General features: G+C 41.6%; 1 protein-coding gene across 1 annotated transcript; it reads right to left on the minus strand.

The window, feature by feature from the left end:
• Positions 1-10,461: 10,461 nt before the first annotated feature.
• Positions 10,462-22,031, minus strand: DBR1 (debranching RNA lariats 1). Its single transcript, XM_032227967.1, has 8 exons — positions 21,480-22,031; positions 19,849-19,973; positions 19,360-19,440; positions 18,215-18,300; positions 16,766-16,990; positions 15,555-15,635; positions 13,156-13,301; positions 10,462-11,667 (listed from the first exon to the last, which is right to left on the minus strand). The coding sequence occupies exons 1-8, from the start codon at positions 21,677-21,679 to the stop codon at positions 10,947-10,949; spliced, it is 1,665 nt and encodes a 554-aa protein (XP_032083858.1). The 5' UTR covers positions 21,680-22,031; the 3' UTR covers positions 10,462-10,946.
• Between the last annotated feature and the right edge of the window lie 99 nt (positions 22,032-22,130).

Genomic DNA, 22,130 nt, shown 5'->3' on the forward strand with positions numbered 1-22,130 from the left:
AAGGAAGACAACCATTTCTGGGAAGACCTTGGAAATGAATTGGCTACCTAGCATTACATTTTATCTCCCCACATTTCCTGGATGGGTTTAGGGTTAGAGTCTGCAACTACGAGGGACGTTTTATATATCATGGTATCTGGCCAAGGGCTCTGTATAGCTGGGTCAAGTTATTTGGTTGATTTAATGCAAATTTGTTATGCTATCCATTTCTTTCTTGGACCCCCAACCCTGTCTGTATTGTGAAAAGAGATGAGAACAATTTTGTCTTGTACAGATAGACCTCAGGTTGCAATCATTTGTTTAGTGACCATTCATAGCACCGAGGTGTGTTAGGGGTGTTAGGGGTGTCTTACCCAGGACAGTATTTATTTCCAGAGAGTAAGTCATCTGTGTACGTAGTTTGGTTGAAATTGCTCGAGGTGTTCCAAAGTTATGCTGGAACACACAAACACACAGAGCCATTTTTATATATGTAGATTCAGTAGATAGAGATTTTATTAGTCTGACGTTGATGAAGGTGGTATATCTCTGTGTAACACATCCCCTACAGTGCTGGCGCTATGCTTGTAAGGATACAACTCCTTTTACCTGCAGGCAGAACTCTGCACTCTCAATTCCTCTGCTGGACGGAGCTAGCTTAGTTCGGAGAGCTGTAGCATTTGTTACCCTATCATTACAGAATCTCAAAGCAAGCCTTTCAACACCTTGCTGGCTTGCGACATTGCATCCGCTCATCAGCTATGAACCCCGATTTCTGCATCTATAGGAGGATCGTGTCTGTGAATGTATCCTCCAGCGCCACCCTTATCCACAATAGTCAAGGATTATGCCATCAGGAAGTGGTGCATATTCTTTCATATCCACCCTGCCCATTAGAAGCTCCTCTAAGTGACTCAAAACCAGAACAATGCTTAAACTGGAGCAGATTCAGTGACCTGATCAGGGTGCAATAAATCAGAGTGATAATAACCTTCAAGAGCCATCTCTGTGCTGCATCAAGTGTCCCATTGGAATGAAGTATGATTGATACACCATAGCACATCTACCATGGTTACTAATCTTCATTTGGATTCCTAAAAACAGAATGAGGAGGAACAGAGATGATCATCCAACTATCAGATGCACACATCCCAGAATTTGACATGTCCAATTCAATCGTTATGGGCAAGTTTTCTCAACCATGGCAACTTTAAGATAGGCCAGTGGTCAGCAATCTGAGGCTCTGGAGCTGCATGTGGCTCTTTCATCCCTCTGCTGTGGCTCCCTGTCACTCAAAATATGCATCACAACCTCCAATGTGCGACACCTGTCCACACGTGATTTATTGAGCTTTTCGACTCCCAGTAAGTCAACCATGGATAAAGCCAAGAAAAGAAAAGTTTCAGAAGGAAACCGAATGTTCAATTCAACTACATATGCTAGTTTTTTGGCCGCTCAGGAAATAGGCGGGCACAGAAAGGGTTTTGTGGCTCCCAGTGTTTTCTTTTCTGTGGGAAACGGGTCCAAACGGCTCTTTGAGCATTTAAGGTTGCCAGCTCCTGAGATAGGTGGACTTCAATTGCTAGAATTCAGCAGACAGCTGTGGAATTCTGGGACTTGAAGTCCACCTATTTTAAAAATGCCACGGGTTAGAAATCCTGGTCATGGGGTTCCATAAGACCAAACTGGAAGGAATAAATATGTTGCATTTAAAAGTCTCACTGGCGTGGCCAATGAACAGGGAAGCGGGGTGTTTGTGGCATGGGGGGTAAGGATCAAGAAAATCAAATGGTGGTAATGGGTATGTGATTGATGCTCTGCTGATTGATGCTCTGCTGATTAAACTAATCAAGGAGAGAAGCAACTTAGAACTGAGGAGAAATTTCCTGACAGTTAGAACAATTAATCAGTGGAACAGAAGTTGCCTCCAGAAGTTGTGAATGCCCCAATGCTGGAAGTCTTTAAGAAGATGTGGATAGCCATTTGTCTGAAACAGTATAGGGTTTCCTGCCTAGGCAGGGGGTTGGACTAGAAGGCCTCCAAGGTCCCTTCCAACTCTGCTATTGTATTGTATTGTATTTTTACATGCAGGAAATATTCATTCTCTGTAAAAGAATGTAATTATATTTTTAAGATCACATATACACCACTCAGTTGCATTTCTTCTTTCTGACATTTGCCACTTCAAGCTAGTGAGGGCAAGTTCTCTTCTGAAATTCCATAGAAGTAACAGGGACACCAGGTTCAAGTCTACTCACAGTCATGGAATTCATTAGACAACTTTGGTCCAACTGCCTTCACTCAGCTAAGCCTATCTCACAATGTCATTGTTGTGAAGATAACATCTAAGTCCCAAAGGTGCTTTTTCCAAAAGTCAACTGGACTTTCTTGGGTTTTTTTTCTTTCTTTCAAAATGTTTCGTTTCTCATCTAAGACGCTAAGAATTTAAGAAACTTTTTAAATTCTACTGAAGAACTGAAGATGCTTCTTGGGTGAGCAGCGAAACTTTTCAAAGAAAATAGCACCTTTGGGACAACCATGACCTGGGTGACTGAGACTCTCCGTAGACAACTTCATGTAAGGGGGCCTTGAGCTATGTGTTGATGAAGTAACTTCTTGCAATTAGCTGATGTACAACAGAAAAAATAGATCCCACCTTATCTAAACAGTTCTCTTTTGTGTAATCCTCTACCAGCAATCATAGAATCAAAAATGTTAATCTTTAGGTGGCGATTGTATTTGGTCATCGTGAGGTTGTAATTGTCACGTACATACAGGAACGAATTCTGCACAAGTGGTCCTTGACTTACGAACACAACGGGGACCAGAATTTCCATTCTTAAGAAATGCAGTTGTTAACTGGGTCATGCCTGGGCCAGCTCTATAGCTGTGGTCGTTGAGTAAATGCTCAGTAGGAACAGAGAAAATCATGACTGCAGTTGGATAAAGACATTTGGCATGCCAACAATCAATAGAAGGCAATCAACAAGAACTGAAACAGTAAACTAGAAATCTTTAAACCAGCATGATAAAGAATCGGAACAGAAGCACCATTAAGATGACCCTGCAGTGAATTTTTCGACATATTGATAGATGTCACTTCCTACACAAGGAATTTCTTTTACAAAGTGAATAAAATTCTGTCTAAGAAGTGGCTGTACCTTGCACCAAAGAAAACTGTCATTGTTAAAACAACAAGGACAAAGTTATGCAAGAATAATGAAGAAACTGTTGATATTTAAGCTTACCACATCCAACTTATGCAATATAACTCTACACAAACCATTTTAAATGTCTCCTGCAAAACTTGGTGCATTGCAAACTATAACCCCAAATGCAACGTAATAAAATCAGATTAAACATGCAAGCAACCCCACTTAATAAAGTTATAGACCAGCCTGTATTGTCCCTGTCCATCCTTATTTTTCTTCAGATAAAGCAGAAGATGCTCAGGAGGTTGTCTCAAGCAAAAAAGGCAATTGCTTTCTTCTCGATCTCTACTGAAGGTTCTTCTGCCAAAGAGTAGGATCAAGACAGGGATGAAATTCAGCAGGTTCTGACCAGTTCTGGAGAAACGGTAGTGGAAATTTTGAGTAGTTTGGAGAACTGGCAAATACCACCTCTGGCTGGCCCCAGAGTGGGGTGGGAATGGAGATTTTGCAATATTCTTCCCCCAGGAGTGGGGAGAGCATGGGGATTGTGCAGTATCTTCCCCTGGCATGCCCATCAAGCCATGCCCACAGAGCCGGTAGTAAAAAAAGTTGAATTTCACCACTGGATCAAGACCTCTCTACAGGATTTGCTTTGTTTTCCTTTGTAGGGCCAGGTATGTCTCAAGGGATTGATTGATAGGACACAGGTTGTGTGGGAGGAAAGAGGAGTCACACAACTGGATCCTTCTGGTTCCAGACAAAGGCAAGGAAGGTGGGGCCAGGGGAGATTTAAGGATGGTAAACTCTGTGGAAATAAATTGCTCTTCATCTAATAATAGCACCACTGGCAAATGGGAAGACGCAGTCAGATGACACCTATTCTCTGCAGGGATGTGTCCACCATTAGTGGTAAATTTGGAAGGTTTCTCTGGAGAGAAAAGCCATAAACATCTCTGTTAGATAAGCTCCCTGTTGGGAGAGTGAGTGCGTTCAGAGAAGTGTTGTGAGAGTTGTGTTGGAGAACACACAAACCAGCATACAGAGACACTGCAGTTTAAATAGGTTTTTACTTTTGTGGAAATAGAGGTATCAGAGTCCATCAAACAGTCCAAGTCATACACAGATAAGACAGTCAGTCATCAATGTCTTTCAGTTAAGGGATAATCCAAATAACATAGTCCATAATCATACAAACAGTCCGGTACTCAAAGTTTGCTAGCAGTTGCAAAACTTACAATAGCTGACGGCACTTTCTAACAGCCAACTTCCAAAACACTCATATCAGATCAGCCCAGCATCTAACAAAGAGAGAGCTAACAGTCATTCTGGCTCCCTCTTATGGCCGATTGAGGAAAAAGCAACCAATCACATTTTACATTATGATTTAAAGAAATAGGTATAGCATTGGTATATGATTTATATATTGCCAACCCAACCGTTAGATTATATTCCTAACAATCTCCCCTGGCTGTTTTTTTCTCCCATTATACCAATAAGGAATGTAAAGATCATCTATCATCAGTTGATGTCAATAGCACATTTATTCAATTCAGTCTGTTCGGTCAGAAGCCCAAATAATGCTTTTCTCCATGATGATCGGTCCATGCCCAACTAGTACTTCTTTTATACAATAGTGTGGTAGCCTAGAGGTGAAGATGCTCGCTTCCCACTCGGAAGGTTGAGAGTTCAATCCTAGGCAGTAGCAGATGTTTCTCCATCAGGGCGCAAAGAGAAAATATCTGCTGTGAACTTTGCATAGGTATCAGGAAGGGCATCCAGCCAGTTAATGCTCTGCGCCATTCAGTTTGCCCCAACCCCACTCTGAAACAAGGGATCACAGGCTCATGTACGTGTGCATGCATATATCAAGTATTACACTTTTTTATTTTTCCCTAATAATTTAGGAACTTAATAATTATTATATAAATATATAGTATATTTACTATAAATGATAATTTCCATTTTTGTATGCAAAGTCTTCCAAATGCACAATTTGTATGCATGTTTTTTAACTTTTTTCCTTTTTTCCAAAGATTTTGAGATGGGATGTTAGCACAATCTCTGCACCGTTGTGTCATTTTAGCACGTCACACCATTCTGATGAAAAACGTGGATGCCTCGGTCATTACCAAGGCTCTTTTTGCCAATCAAAAAATGTAGATGTCTAAAACAAACAGATCACCTATGTAGGACATGATTACCATTCTGTGCATAATTGAGAGTAAGCTTCACAGAATCCAGAGCTTCAGAACCTGTCAGCTTGCAATCTTTAATTACAATTTAACTATTAGTAAATCGTTCACTACAGTATTTAATTATTAGCCTGATTAAGCTGCTGCATACTAATGGAGGGCCTTTTCAAAGGGGATTTCTAAATTCTTTTCTTAATCACCTTCTTTCTAACAGCTTTTCGCTTATGGATTTTCTACCATTGTTTTATTTCCCAGGACTTTCTTGCAAGACTCCCATGCTGCATGTATGTGAATGGTACACCTACCAGTATTGTATTGTTCCATGTCTTGGCCAGGTTTCCGCAGAGGAGTGAAGTTGGGAATAGAAATCATTTTAATGCAACAAATCAGAGGTGGGTTCCTACCAGTTCGCACCTATTCGGTAGAACCAGTTCATCAAATCTACCGAACCGGTTAGAAGAGGTTCCACCAGTGGACCCGGAAAGCAGGCCACACCTACAGAAGAGGTTCCAAAATTTTTTGAAACCCCCCACTGGTCCTTGGATATGATTATTCTACACTATCATGCTCATATTTATAAAACTCAGTGCCTCTGTGAAAGATAAGGATGACTACTGCGTTTGTGGTGCAATCAGAACATTGCGTGTGTTGAAGTTGTTTTAACACAAACCAAAGATGCCTTTTAAAAAACAAGTTTACATCATATTCTTATGCATGCCAGTGCTGTGTGTGAGGTAATTTAAGGTGGTTCTGACAAGTGTCGTCGGCATCTTCATATCCGGTCACATGGGTGGCAAGCCACTCCCATCCGGTCACATGGGCGGCAAGCCACTCCCACAAAGGAGGCCACACCCACAGAGTAGGTTCGAACAATTTTTGAAACCCACCACTGCAACAAATGAACCGTTCTGTTCTTTGCTCTGCAGGGCAACTCTGGAGGACCCCTAGTTTGCAACAATAAACTCCAAGGGGTCGTCTCCTGGGGGACGCAAATCTGTGCCCAACCTGGGAAGCCAGGAGTTTATACAAACATCTGCCAATTCACCAAGTGGATTCGTGATACCATGCAGAGAAACTCCATCAACCAAGCCTGCTGGCGCGATAGGAAGACGTCACCATATTGGGATGCTGAAGTCAGAATAAATGCTCCCTGAAATTAAATATTAGCTTTCTTTTTTTTATTAAAAAGTTTTAATAAGTTTTACAATTATATACCTTTCCCCTTCCCTCCCTCCCCCCCAATCCCACATCCCTTCCCACCGTCCCCCCCCCCAACCTCCCAGAGCAAATAAAGGGTATAAACATTTAACAATCATACACTAAAATAAACTAACTTTAGCATCATACCTTCGCTTGTACTTTTGTAAAGATAACTTCAGATATATTGTAACATTCCTTGTATCTTCATTCAAAAGCTAACTGAAATTTCTTAGTCCCATATTTATTTTGAATACAATCAATCCATCTTCTCAATATTAGCTTTCGACAGCTTTCATTATGCCCCTTTTCCTATGCATTTTTACAACCTCCAAAATTTGGTGGTGAAAGCAGACGCATCATATACTACCAGGGGTGGGATTCAGCCGGTTTGGACCAGTTTGGGCGAACCGGTAGCACTGACGATCAGCTGAGAGCGAACCGGTTCTGTCACATTCTGAGCATGCTCAATAAAGTTGTGTTTAAATGGGAGTTACTCGACAGCTGATTGGCCGGTCGTTTGACAGCTCTGGGTATAAAAAGGGAGCTGTCCAACGAACAGCTGTTGTTCCTGTCTGAAGCCGGTTCCTTCACTGTTAGCTTGTACTGTTAGGGAATAAACTTGTTAGCCTCTTTATTCCCGTCTCCGCCTCAGTTATTTCGGCTCGACCCAAGGTCGTGGTACACAATAAGTTCACTCCAACCATCAAGTGGCCTGCCCACCCTTGAGCTTTACTTACCTATATCCTCTCAGCTGATTAGCCCGGCAGAACGGATTGCCACACCTTAGCTGTGTTACTCCCCAGGAATATGGAAGGTACGTTTTGGTAAAACTGCACGCGTGTGCAGCGCATGTCAGGCATGGGTGCGCGCAAAGTGCATGCACACAACACGTGATCGCCAAACCGGTTGTTAAACCAGCAGGATCCTACCATTGTATACTACTATAACCTTATAACTGAAAGTTTAGAAACAATAATCACTTCCTTTTATATTAAAAAGGCACATATATTACCAAAGCCTATTAAAAAGACTCCATTGTTTCATGATCCCACCCTGCACTCCCAGCAGTGGGCAAGACAACAAGTCGTTTCCCCCCACAAAAGAAAAAGATTTTTATAAGGATGAATGCAGGATATGGTGAAAGCCAATTTTACCCCATGTGGCATTGCTTCCTCTGGATTCCATCTGCCGGTCAATGTCGGCTGGCGATTCCCCGGGGGAGGGCCTTCTCTGTAGCTGCTCCAGCCCTCTGGAACGATCTCCCTGTGGAGATCCGGACCCTTACTACTCTTCCAGCCTTCCGCAAAGCGATTAAGACCTGGCTGTTCCGGCAGGCCTGGGGCTGTTGATTTATCCAGCCCCATTCTAAGCTGTATGAATGTTGTGAAATTTTAATGTCTGTTCTTTTTAATTTTTATATGTTCCCCCTTCCTGCCTTTATTTGTAAGCCTCCCTGAGTCTCTTGAGAGTGGGCGGCATACAAATCCTAATAAACTGCAAACTGCTTAGGTTTTTCAGCCACGTGAAAATCAGACATTTTAATTGGCACAACTAGAATTAACCAATGGTTGCATTGCTGGGTACAGGATGCCCTCTTCTGGTACTTGATCTCCCCAGCAGCAGCATTTCAAATGATTTGCTCTACAAGCTGGTTTTTATACAGACAGTTCTCAACTTATGACAATTGAGCCCAGAATTCCAGTTTTAACTCGAGACATCCCATGACAGGATGTGAAGTTATCTTCATTAACCATCATTAAGTGAATGCCACGGTTGTTAGGCAAATCCATTTTCTCCAATGGGTGTATTTTGCTGGAAACTGGAAGTAAACGCCAAATAAAAATGGCAAACCATGGGTTATGTGTCAGTGGGATGCTGCAAAGAGTTGTAAAGATGAGCCAGTTGTCCAAAATGCAATCACATGATTACAAAAAGGGTGTGTGGCCACCAAAACGGGTCATAAACAGCTCTGGGAAAGTTCATCATAACTTTGAACGGGTCATTTATTGACTGGTCATTAATTGGAGGACTATCTGTAAGCATCATTTCCACAAGTAAGAAATCTTTCTTTGCCCTTTCACTCATTGTCCCTTGTCAATTTAGTGCCTTTTCTTTGTCCTTCAGAAAAAGATACTTCACAGATGCAAGTTGAAGAGTGAACTTAAGAGAGAAGTACATGGGCACATTAACTTGTTACAGGAGTGAAATGCTACCTGAACTGGTAGTAAAAAAAAGATGCTGGAAATGCGAATCAATACACGGAACATATTGCCATTTATGGTGGACCTGTGAGGAGGCTAAACATTTTTGGAAAAGGATCAAAAATTGGCTGGAGGCAATAACAGGGGTTAAAATAGAATGGAAACCTGAGTTTTTTTTATTAGGAATTATATCTGTGAAATACAAAAAAGAAATCCAGTATTTAATACTACATATAATTACGGCGGCAAGGATTGCCTTTGCCCAGAAATGGAAAAACAAATTAACTCCAAGCGAAGATGAAATAATAAGAAAGGTTATAGACTGTGCTGAAATGGACAAACTAACTAAAGAAATCCAGGGAAAAGAAGAATCAGAATTCTACCAGATATGGGATAAATGGTATAGGTGGATGGAGGAAAGAAACAAAAATCAATGAAGGAATATAATAAAACTCAAAAAACAATAGTTATGAGTAAAATAAGAGGGTTAAGAATGGTGAAATCCAAATGAAATACAATAGAAGGGGAAATAATATAAGGTGAGCGGTATCGATTGATGATTGCTATTATAAAGAACAGGAAGTTCCTGTTCTTATTGTAGTGTATAAATGTGGCGTACATCTAATTTTTGTGTGTGTTTATTTTACGTTTGTTAATAAAAATCTTTTTAAAAAATGCTAGAAATCACGCAGCACAGCTGATTGTTCGAACTTTTTAAAAACCTTTTTAAAGCATTTTTTTACTACTGGTTCGCCCGAAGCGACTTGTTGTATACCTGAGTCCACAAAATAGGAAACAAAGTCAGATGTTTATTACTGTGGCAAAAAATACTGCTGCTGCTTCTGTATAATGCTAAATAAATAATAAAAACATAAGTATCCAGAGAAGGCAATTCCTACTGTTGTTGGTGTATGCAGGGAGAAAATATTTTTTTCAGTATTAACCGCTGTGCAACATCAATAAAATGGTATAATCTACATTGTCAGAACTGACCCAAATTACTTTTTATAATTAAAAAAATTGAGTTTGCAACAGTCCAACCTTAATGGGGTGAAGTAATAGCTGGGCTTGCAAACAGAGTAAGTAATCTAGATTTATGTTGTGCGTAGACCACTTCATCCTCTGATATTGAACCAGCTGCATTTCAAGGTGTAATACAATCCTAAACTGCAGCCAATATTAACTAGACTTAGTAAAAACAAGAGTTGCATAAGCCATGGTTCAAAGGTTTCTTTATTCAGCCAACCCAGAGTTAGTGTAATAATGTGGAGGAGAAAATTTTTTACTAACATGTATGCTGAAGTTTATACTTGTTGCCTTAAATTATGGCTTGGCACGAATTCTAAACCAGAATGATAAAGATTCATGTTGCACATGCTGGGACAAAAACAAAAATACAGATGGATCTTCCTTTCCCAAACTGGAAAAGAGAGTTGGAAACAGGTGTTGTTTTTGTAAAACAACATTTATACACACATATGAGCCTAGAATGTTATGTTACTAAGGAGAATAAACTTTTCACTTCTGGCCCAATGCACAATTTTGCTTTTCCAATTTTCCAATTATTTTGCTTGGATCTTTCTAGAGATTACAGTATCACACATTATTCCAGAAGAACACACATGGACCTTCCACAATGCTCAACATATGTCCATAAGGCCTTATGGATATTGTAGTCCAAAGCACCTGAAGGATACCAGACTAGTTATCGTTGTTTCAATTCTGGGACTTAATCTAGTCTGAGATCCATAATAAAGATAACTGATTTGATTCTATGGCTGACTTGAACAAAGGAGAGAAACCACTTATTATTGCCGCAAAACACACCCAATATGGATGGACATAAAAGTAAACTGAATGATAAAAGAAAAACACGAGTTTTAATAAAAGTGAAAAGACTTTGAATCCATTCCATTAGGTGCAAACAATATTTTTTGTATCACTTTTTTTGGTGGGAGGATTCATTAAAACAAATTCAGATTGTAGGGAAATCCATACAAAAATTCTAAAGTTTTCCATTAGCTTTTGGTTCTCAAAAAACCTATAATTTCTTTCTTCCTAATCGATCTGCAGTTGTCAATAAAATACTTGATCTACTGTAAAAAGGACTATTTTAAAAATAAAGCTTTTATTGCAACTGCAATATCAAAAGTATACAGAGCACCATCATTTCTGAAGCTGCCACAGGTATGCCAGGAATATGATGCCATCGCTCAGTTCAATCAAGAAAAAGGATTCTCCTCCACAGTCTCATCTTCATCTTTAGAAACATAGATAGCCTGGTTCCGCCTTTTGATTTTCTTGGGGCCAACTGTCTCTCCTTTGTTCTCATCGCTTAGGCGCTTCAAAGACTTCTCATCGGGACTTGGTTCCTCGGCCTGATTTCCATTGCTGGATTTCTCCAGTTCTTCTTCTACAATATCCAGAGTGTCGTTGGGGGACACTACCATAGAACCGGGCAGGCTTCTGATATCAGAAAAGATTTCCGAAGTATTGCAGGAAAGGTCAGAGGATGGTCCTTCTGAAGTCTCCAAGTTGTCATCATCACAGCTATCATCATCGTCCAGTAATATTTCATCAGGGTTCAAAGAAATTAAACTAGAGACTTCGGCACTAGACTCCATCATCGATCCAGTAGTGTCTAGTCCTTCTTCTTCCCTTTCCTCCTCCTCCTCTTCCTCCTCCTCCTCTTCACCCCGATGCACATCAGCTCTGTGCTCGTCCTTCCGTTGTTGAATTTTAGCATTGATGTCCACAAGGCCGAACCGGGCACAAAACTCGGTCGTCTGGGGGCTGATTCTATGAATCAAGTCAGTCTTTTGCTGGGACTTGTTTGAATTGTAGCAAGCCTCTGTGATGCTGAAGTTCTGGGGAATCACAAGGTCATGGTTGGCCTCTTCCAAAAGCTTCTTAATATCTTCTTCCGTGACACTGTAGTCCCATCTGCAAAAGGGGAAAAGCTCAAGAGTTTCAGTGAAATGAGCCCTCCCTATTCTGTAAAATCTCTACATGCTTTAATCAGGAGCGAAGAAATTATGGAACTCCATTCAGTTGTATCCATAACCAGCCGATAACCCGGTGTTGCCCGAGTATTTATATGTAGGGGGAAATTTCCGGACCTAATGTAATTTCTAATGTTGGATTTTCCTCCTTACCAGAGGGAGCCCCCTTGTGGAGTACTGTGAAGCTGCTACCATGGCAACTCCACTGTGCTGCACAGTAGAAGCCATTTCAAGGCACAACAGGCTGTATCTTACAGAATACACACCCCGAGGGGTTTTAGGGGTGTCTTATCCCCCACAATATTTTTCTACAGAGGGTAAGTCATCTGTGCACCAACTTTGATTGAAATTGCTCAATTCCAGAGATATGCTGAAACACACACACACAAACACACACACACACACGTAGATATATATATATATATAGATAGATAGATAGATAGATAGATAGATAGATAGATAATAAATAGATATATAGATAATAGATAATAGATATATAGATTAGATATAGATGATATAGATATATAGATATATAGATATAGATATAGATATATAGAGATATAGATTACTGACCATACTTCCTAAGCTACCCAAAGTTGTAATTCAGCATCATCTGAAATAGGCTCCTAGGCTGTCCACTCTTGTTTTTTATTGTTACTTAACAGGGCTTTGACCCATATGGGCAGAAGCTGGTAGACACAAAGCATAGATAGTCCTCGACTTACAATAGTTTGTTTAGTGACCATTCAAAGTTACGACGGCACTGAAAAAAGTAGCTTATGGCCATTTTCCACCCTTGCGACCATTACAGCATGGTCCCCATGGTCACCTGATCAAAATTCAGACAGCTGGCAACTGACTCATATTTATGACAGTTGCAGTGTCCCTGGATTACATGATCACTTTTCCCGACCTTCCGATAAGCAAAGTCAACGGGGCAGCCCGATTCACTTAACAACCATCCTACTAACCAATGTAACGATGTACGCTTGAACAACTGCGGCAAGAAAGGTGGTTAAATGGGGCAAAACTCACTTAACAAATGCATTGCTTATCAATACAAATTTGGGGCTCAATTGTGGTCGTGAGTTGAGGACTACTACCTATATACAAAGTCTTTTAGTCCCCAGTAAGGCTGAGAAACCTGGTCTACACTTTTACACTTCTACAGATCCATGTCCCAGGCCCGGAGTTTGACATCCCTGGCTTACATGGTTGAATCTTCTTGTAAAAGCAACGGCATTTGGTACTGAACTATATTTTTTCCTTTTTATTCCAACACAGCGCTCGTGGCTTCGCTAGACACAAGTGCAGGGACTGACCAGCCAGTCACGCGGCCCGGGAGTGGGCTGCGGCCCACAGGTTAGGGACCCCTCTTCTAGAACTTCAGACTGAATTTAACCAGCCCACAAGATTACGGTACACCTACTTTTCATGCAGTCCATTATTTTCAGGCATGTTCCAGTTACAAGGAGAGACGTTAACGAGATCATTAGTAGCCTTCAGGACAGCAATCCACTCGGGGTCATATTCCAGACAGGCAGAAGCAGTGGGGTTGTGTTCGATCTCTACAATCTTAAGAGAGGAATGAGAAATCAAGAGAGGCGTCTTGGTTCTCACAACAGAGAAAAGACAATCGCGAACTTCAGGCGGGGATACCTGAACGATACAAGTCCTCGACTTTTAACAGTTCATTTAGCGGCCGTCCAAAGTTACAACAGCCCTGGAAAAAGTGACTTATGGCCGTTTTTCACACTTAACTACCATTGCAGTCTCCCCGGGGTCATGTGAACAAAACGGAGACGCTTGGCAATGGACTCATATTGATGACGGTTGCAGAGTGCCATGGTCATATGATCTCCTTTGGTTGACAAGCAAAGTCGGTGGAAAAGCCCAGATTCACTTAACAACCATGCTATTAACTGAACAACCATGTTACTAATTTAACAACCGCAGTGACTCACTGGAAATCAAGCTCATCAGATGTTACATCTTTTCTATCCTGCTCTATGGAGTAGAGAGTTGGTCTCAGGAAGCAAACCACTTGAAGAAACTAGAAGCATTTGAAATATGGATTTACAGGCGGCTGTTACGTATAAGCTGGGCTGACAAAATCAGAAATGAGGAGGGGATAAGCCACCTGGGAAAGCCAAGGGAGATCATCAAAACAATTAAAAAGCGAAAGTTAGAATATTTTAGACATGTGATGGGACACCTGGAAAAATATGGCATACTTTTACTTAATCCTCCAGGGAAAGATTGATGGCAAACGAGGTCCAGGCAGAAGAATCATGGCTTCAAAACCTAAGGGACTGGATGGGCAAAACTCAACAGCACTTTTTCATGCGGCTGTTGACAAAAATAGGATTGCCAACATGATTGCCAACGTCCGATGATGGATATGGCACAAGAAGTGACTCACTTAACAATGATGCCAAAAAACATCATAAAATGGGGGTAAAATCGCTAAACAACTATCTCAGTTAGCAACAGAGATTTTGGGCTCAGCTGTGGCCGTGCGTCAAGGATTACCTGTACATCAGAAGCCGAACTATAAAGCAGATGTGCAGCATCTTTACTAGGGGCCAAAAATGACCTTAGTGGGTTTCAATCTGGACCTGTGAACCTAAAGGCTTTCACTCCAGGTTATTGATACTATTCGCTTCTCCCAGATTTGTGTTAAAAGTATAAAGCTGGAAAGGCTTTCTTGGTTTTTGTTTTTTTTTTCCTTTCGAAATGTTTTGCTTCTCATCTAAGAAGCTTCTTAAAGTTTACTGAAGATGCTTCTTGGATGAGAAGCGAAACTTTTCAAAGAAAATAGCACCTTTGGGACAACCATGACCTGGGTGACTGAGACTCTCCATAGACAACTTCATGTAAGGGGGCCTTGAGCTATGTGTTGGTGAAGTAACTTCTTGCAATTAGCTGATGCACAACAGAAAAAAAATAGATTCCACCTTATCCAAACAGTTCTCTTTTGTGTAATCCTCTACCAGCAATCATAGAATCAAAAATGTTAATCTTTATGTGGCGATTGTATTTGGTCATCGTGAGGTTGTAATTGTCACATACATACAGGAACGAATTCTGCACAAGTGGTCCTTGACTTACGAACACAACGGGGCCAGAACTTCCATTCTTAAGAAATGCAGTTGTTAACTGGGTCATGCCTGACTTTACAGCCCTATAGCTGTGGTCGTTGAGTAAATCCTCAGTAGGAACAGAGAAAGTCATGACTGCAGTTGGATAAAGGCGTTTGGCACCCCAACAATGAATAGAAGGCAACCAACAACAAAAACTGAAACTGTAAACTAGAAACTTTTAAACCAGCATGATAAAGAATCTTGACCTTAGTGGGTTTCAATCTGGACCTGTGAACCTAAAGGCTTTCACTCCAGGTTATTGATACTATTCGCTTCGCCCAGATTTGTGTCAAAGTATAAAGCTGGAAAGGCATAAATTGAGGAGGGAAGTCCTACGAGCACAAATTCCCTTTGGTGTTGTTATTGCCTATTGAGTAAGACTCTCGTATGTAAATTGATGAGCTACAAGTTCTCCAAGTATGTCATGCTCACAGTTGAACTCCTTCTCCCAGACTGGGTCAATCAAGTGAAGGGCAGCCTTCAACCATTGACCGATGAAATTAAGATCGGATGCACATCCAAGTTCAGGTGAGGTTAAAAAACCAAAACCAAAATAAAAGCACACCCACAAAGTGGTTAGGCTAATCATTTTGCTCTCCTCCCACAGGAGTAATGATTACTCCTCCGTTGTATCTTACTGATGTATCCTAATGCGTCCAAACAGAAAAACTGAAAGTTGTTTTACCTGAAGGAAATCTCTGTGGGGCAGGCATTTATCCAGAGCCAGAAACTTGGTTGTTTTGGGTTGCTCTTCGCTGTTTTCAGCCTAAAAAGCAGGAACAGGGACAATCATATTGTGAGAGGCCTCCCCCTGCGGCATTTTTTAAGGTTCAAGTTTTAAAGTTCAGGATAACATGATATGATTTCTAGCTTCTATTGCCTAAATACCACTGTACTCAGCGTCATCTGTATTCTATAATGTAGTGTTTTCCTCAACTTTGGTTTAGTTTAGTTTGTCATTGCACATCGTACAACGAAATTGCCATCTTCAGTGTACATTGTAAGTATAAAAATAAAAACAAAACACGCATCCTTCACATGCTATATATTGGCGTCTTCTAAGATATGTGGACTTCAGCTCCCAGATCTTGTCCTTTAAGACAACAGGCTAGAAGTGGTGAGAATCCCACCATTTGAGTTGATATTATTTTACTATTGTGGATTTCCCTTGCCCCACAATATGGCCGTTCTTTACCGTTGCTTTAATTGATTTTATAACTGGTTTTAATCTACTGTAACCTGTCCTGAGTCAATGGCGAGTGGGTAACCTTTAAACAGTGAAATAATAAGTGAATAAGTAAGTAACAATCTTGGTATTCCTTTAAGAAGCTGGTATCTTTTAACTATTATAGTTTGAAACAGACTGTCTTTGAGTACTAACGTTATTCCTGTGATACATTTTGCAAAATTGGGAGATTATGTTCACCGTTAAAAGATCTCTCCAGCTTTCATTACAATGTACTCAACTTACAGAAAGCAACACCCCCACACCCCCAAATCCTGTACATTTCTTACCTCTGGAGGTCTCCAACCTTGGCAAATTTAAAACTGGGCTGTCAGTCTGAGCTCCAAGCTTGGCGATTTGGTTGCAAACGTTTTGTCACCATTCAAGGAGACATCGTGGGTGCCCTTCGAATTGTGCTCGTGCACTGACAACGTCTTCTCGAATGGTGACGAAACGTTTGCAACCAAATCGCCAAGCTCGGAGCGCAGACCGACAGCCCAACTGCTAATCCAAGCTACTTAATATTCAAATACATTTCGAATTTAAAACTTGTGGACTTCATCTCCCAGAACACCCCAGCCTTCTGGGAGATGAAGTCCACAAGTTTTAAATTCTGGGAGTTGAAAGTCCACAAATCTTAATATTGTCCTGATTGGAGACCTGTGTCTTACCTGATGCTGCATTAATGCTGCAAACTTGACGTGCAAATGAGCCGAAAACCAGTAACTGGGTTTCAAGTGCTGCAGCAGTTCTGATGCCGCTGGGCTCCCTAAGGTGTTGCTCTCCACTTCTGAGCGGAAGAAGGATTTCTTCTTAAGGAGCAATGCCTTGTTTCCGTAGTGATAGATACGTCTAGGCCAGTCGTGGGACAAAAATACGTCCATGGGCTGCTTGAGCTGTCAAGCCGAAACCAACAACGGAAGTGAAGTGAAATTGTTGCCGCTGATGCTCAAGGAAAGATAGCAGTGCAGGTGCAAAAAACTCTCAAAAGACAGTTTTATTTCACTATACTGAATCCTAGCAAAGTTTTATGGTTTTATTATCTAGAGCAGTGTCCCCCAGCTTTTGGGGCACCAGGGACTGGCTCCGTGGAAGGAGGTTTTTCTATGGACCAGAAGGGGCGTGGGTTTGCGTGCTGCCTGTATCCCCCAGGTGGGGCTTCACTTGTTTTCACAGCCTGGTTTCTCACATGCCGTAGCCCAGTGCCAGCCCACGGACTGGGGGTTGGGGTCCCCTGCTCTAGAGGGAGGGTTGATTGGTTGTAATTTTGATTTACTGCCATTGTTGCATTGATTTGCTTTATAGTTGGCCGTAGTTGTCTTTTGAGTTGAGCTGGTTATAAAATCTGTCGGTCAACATGGGGATAAATACATTAAGGCTATTAGATCCTATTGAAGAATTCTTCTGAGGGAGATGGGCAATATAGAAATGTGAAATATAAATGAATTAAGAAATTAAGAACACTCACGGAGAAGCAAAACATATGGACTTTGTTAAATATAAACCAGATTTGCACAAAGCATTTCACATTAGAATAGAATAACAGAGTTGGAAGGGACCTTGGAGGTCTTCAAGTCCAGCCCCCTGCTTAGGCAGGAAACCCTTTATACCATTTCAGACAAAACTAATATGATTCCAGCTTAGCTGTCGAACAGCCATTATGGTTTGTAATGTATTGGGTTATCATGTAGTATGTATGCAACAAGTGATTAATTCAATAAATTATGGTTCAGCAAACCATGATTGGGCATAAGATATGAACAGAGATACAGAGATCATCTTCAGAAAGAGACCTTCCATAATCAATCCAGATTTAATGCTGGAGTTTTGCAACAACTAGACGGTTGTGGTGTCCTAGGAGCCATGTGATCCCCTTTTGCAACATTCAGACAAGCAAAATCAATGGGGAATCCAGATTCACTTAACAACCGTGTTGCTATTGACAAATGTAATGATTCACTTAACTAACCATGGTGGCAAGAAAAGTCGTAAAATGGGGCAAAGCCACCGTACATGTTTCACTTAGCTACACAAATTTTGGGTTCAATTGTGGTTGTAACTCAGGGGCTACCTGTATAAAGAAGAGCCCAATATATGACAAGGTGATTATTTAGATTTACCTGCTTCAGCTTGAAAACTTCAATATTCCTTACATGATAGATGCTTCGTACTGTTTCCTGGTTGTAAGGAGGATACTCAAAGTGACCTGAAACAAGTTCAGAAGCATCAACTTGAAACATCAAGAAATGTCTTTAGTTCACAAAGACAGACCCTGGGTCCTACCTGCAGAGCGGAATCCAAGACTCTAGGCTAAAGTACCAACTTAAAAATAAAATCCCAGAAAGGGGTAATTGATCAGCCACCTCCGTATCATGCCCAAAAAATTGCATAGATTAATCTAAGTTTGATAAAGTTGAATTCAAAGACAAAGAAGATGTGAATTTAACAGGAAGAGCAGCTAGACTGAAAATCGTGCTGCGCTTGAGCTTATCCCTCTGGTTTCAACAAAAATTGAAAAGAGAGTAAGAGTTGGCTGAGTCCAAGGAAAACAATCTGATAACAAATTTGACTGTTATCAAAATATGGGAGACATACAAACAGGGCCACTCAGACAGAGGAATGGCCTTTGAAACATGGCGATCACTAGAATTCTTACATAATGTCTCTTTAGCTTTTCTACCTGATGAGAAATCATTCCATTCTTGTGTGTTTGTTTCATTAGTTCCAATCTAACTTCAGCAGTAGCCTGAGAGGGATTTTTGAGATTGCATTAGCCAAATAACCCAAGATGAAACTTTAATTTCAGATCCTATTTTGACAACCCAGCTTCCCAGTCTCCTTCTTGTGTCATATCCACAATCATGTTGGTGATCCTATTTTTATCAACAGCCACATGAAAAAGTGCTGTTGAGTTTTGTCCAAACCGATCCCTTAGATTTTGAAGTTATGACGTTCTTCTTCTGCCTGGACCTCATTTGCCTTCAATCTTTCCCCGGAGGTTTAAGTGAAGGATGCCATATTTTTCTGGGTGTTGCATCACATGTCCAAAATATTCTAACTTTCGCTTTTTTAATGATTTCGATGATTTCCCTTGGCTTTTCCAGGCGGTTTACATTACAGCTTCCCATTACAGTTATTCAATCCTAAACTTATATATCAATATATCAATAACAATAAAAGCAGTAAAAAGCACTAGAACCAAGCCACACAAATGTTAATGGTCTATTTGCTTAAAACAAGAGCTTGAAGAATCACTCACACGTACCTCTTCTGTAATCATGACCTTTGAAAATACCTGAGAGGCCACCAATTCTCAACCCTCGGTACCTGACAACTCCGGCATAACCTGTAGAGAATAATAAAACAACCTTGATCAAGAGATGCAGGAAACATCACCTAGGCAAAAAGCAACCATTTTAAATCCAGAACGTCCAGATAAACAATTGAACAAGTCTCAGGAAGGCTCCTCCCTAATTCTCAAGGCTCAAAACATCTTAAAAAGTTGCACAGCAGTTAAAATGTCCCATGGAAAAAAATAAAGGTATAAAATGATGGGGGGGGGGGGAACCATCCCGAAGCAAACTGCTGTAGTTAAAGCGTTTTTATGATGTTCTGCGTGATGGGCAGATGTATAAATAGATAAATAAATAAAACAGAACCACCACATTCTCACATCCATGTAGGATTCCACCCTTTCTCCCTTTCTACATCAAGCATTTGATACTATCAAGCCAGAAAGCAAAAGGAACAATACCAAGGTAATAGATGTTGGGGGCCACCCATCCACCATATGGTAACTCCTGCAAGTGGTTGGAGGCCTCGTGGTTGCCACCAATGAAGATAGTCAGGATAGGTGCTTTCTTCTCTCCAGAATAATATCTAGGAAAAGACAGTTGGAAGTTTGAGCTCCAGGTTAAAGATCCAGGTTTTTTTTTTATATCCTCTACTTAGGAGAAGTCACAGAAACACAATTAATTAACCCTTTCAATAGGAACTGAAGGGAATGGACTTGCCAAATAGGTATGGCTGGTAGGCATAAAATTATAGCTGTGCTAGTCAAGTTCAGTAGCTCTGTGGGCCCCCACTCTCATAGAATAGAATAACAGAGTTGGAAGGGGCCTTGGAGGTCTTCTAGTCCAACCCTCAGCTCAGGCAGGAAACCCTATGCCATTTCAGACAAATGGTTGTCCACTCTCTTCTTAAAAATTTCCAGTGTTGGGAGCATTCACAACTTCTGGAGGCAAGTTGTTCCACTGATTAATTGTTCTCACTGTCAGAACATTTCTCCTTAGTTCTAGATTGCTTCTCTTCTTGATTAGTTTCCATCCATATTGGGAGAAAACTCTAAACCAGATCCCTGTCTACTAATCTTGTTTACTACACCCATTGCTTCTTGTCCTGCCCTCAGGTGCTTTGGAGAATAGTTTGACTCCCTCTTCTTTGTGGCAGCCCCTGAGATATTGGAAGACTGCTATCATGTCTCCCCTTGTCCTTCTTTTCATCAGTCTAGATATACTCAGTTCCAGCACCGTTATTTTTTTATAAATTTTCTTCATAAAAGCATTTTTGAAAAACAGTGCACTATCAGGCTACACCATTTACAAATAAAAAAGACCAAAAAAAAAAGAAGAGTGGTGTTAAACATTGACAAGCTAATAACAATAAGTGATATAGTAACAATTGTAATAATATAACCAAAAAGCTTTTAGCTAAGTTTCTTCTTACATTATAGCAATAATGAAATTATAGCTGTGCTAATCAAGTTCTGTGGGCCCCCACTCTCATAGAATAGAATAACAGAGTTGGAAGGGACCTTGGAGGTCTTCTAGTCCAACCCTCAGCTAAGGCAGGAAACCCTATGCCATTTCAGACAAATAATAGTGATACAGTAACAATAGTAATAATATAAGGGTTGAGTGGGGAACCCTGTCTCACCCAGGGAAATCACTGCCCCCCACCCCTCTTTGGCCCTGAGATGCCAAAATAGAGACCGCCCCCCCCCCGCGATTCTGACTGGGGAGGGAAGCTGAGGGTCCCCTCTCTTGTTCTCAAGATCCCCGGCCTGTTTCTTTGCCGCTTCCAGCAAAAGGAAGGAAAAATAAAAGTGCCTTTCCTCCCCACCCAAAAAATTGCTGAAAACCGGTGCAAAAATAACTTTTCCTATCAAGATTTTTGCACAACCCCGCTTGTGCGATAAAGTGTGCAGATAGCTTGCACGCGTCTACACGTCACGCACACTGCATTCTTTCTAAGAGTCGCCACGTCTTTTTGTTGTTGTTGTTGTTGTTGACATCGTGGCGCCCCACAACTCACAACGTTTCGCTCGGCTCTCCGCCTGCAACGGATCTTCCCCCCACCCCCGCCCTCCCCAGTCTCCCCACTCACTTGGCAAAGCCTCCCAACTGGCGGTACTTGGAGGGCACCGCCATGCAGCGCAGGTCGGCCGCGTTGCGCACGGCTTGGAAATCCCCGGCGCAGAGCAGCAAATCCGGCCGGGCGTCGCCGTGGCGCTGCTCCAGCAGCTGCAGAGTCTCGTACAGTTTATCCAGCGCGCCATGACAGCAGCCGGCCACCGCCACCTTCATCTTTCCCCGCCGGGACGGGACATGCGCGCTTTCGTCGGCCGGCCCCTCTCACGCAGGCGCCCGGAACCAAACCGTCGCTTCTTGTTGGACGCAAAATCATGCGCCCAGCCCGGGATTGCGCGCTTGCAAAGCGGGCGTGGGGGCTGTTTTGGAGCGGGGGGGGGGGTATTTTTTTTATTATATTTTGACCCGTCTGCTTTCCTATCTTCCTGCCCTGGAGCTTTTTTTTTTTCCCGGATCGGTTCCTCGGGGAAATGGCATGGAATCGAAGGATCCACGCGAGCAGCGAGCAGCGTGAACTCCTGAAGTCGCTGCCGCCGTCCCGTTCCCTCTAACCCAGAGGTCTTCAAACTAGGCCACTTTAAGACGTGTGGACTTCAACTCCCAGAATTCTCCAGCCAGCATATCATAGCTGGCTGGAGGATTCTGGGAATTGAAGTCCACACATCTT

The sequence above is a fragment of the Thamnophis elegans genome, chromosome 12 (genome assembly GCF_009769535.1).
Source record: "Thamnophis elegans isolate rThaEle1 chromosome 12, rThaEle1.pri, whole genome shotgun sequence".
Classification (NCBI taxonomy): Eukaryota; Metazoa; Chordata; class Lepidosauria; order Squamata; family Colubridae; genus Thamnophis; species Thamnophis elegans.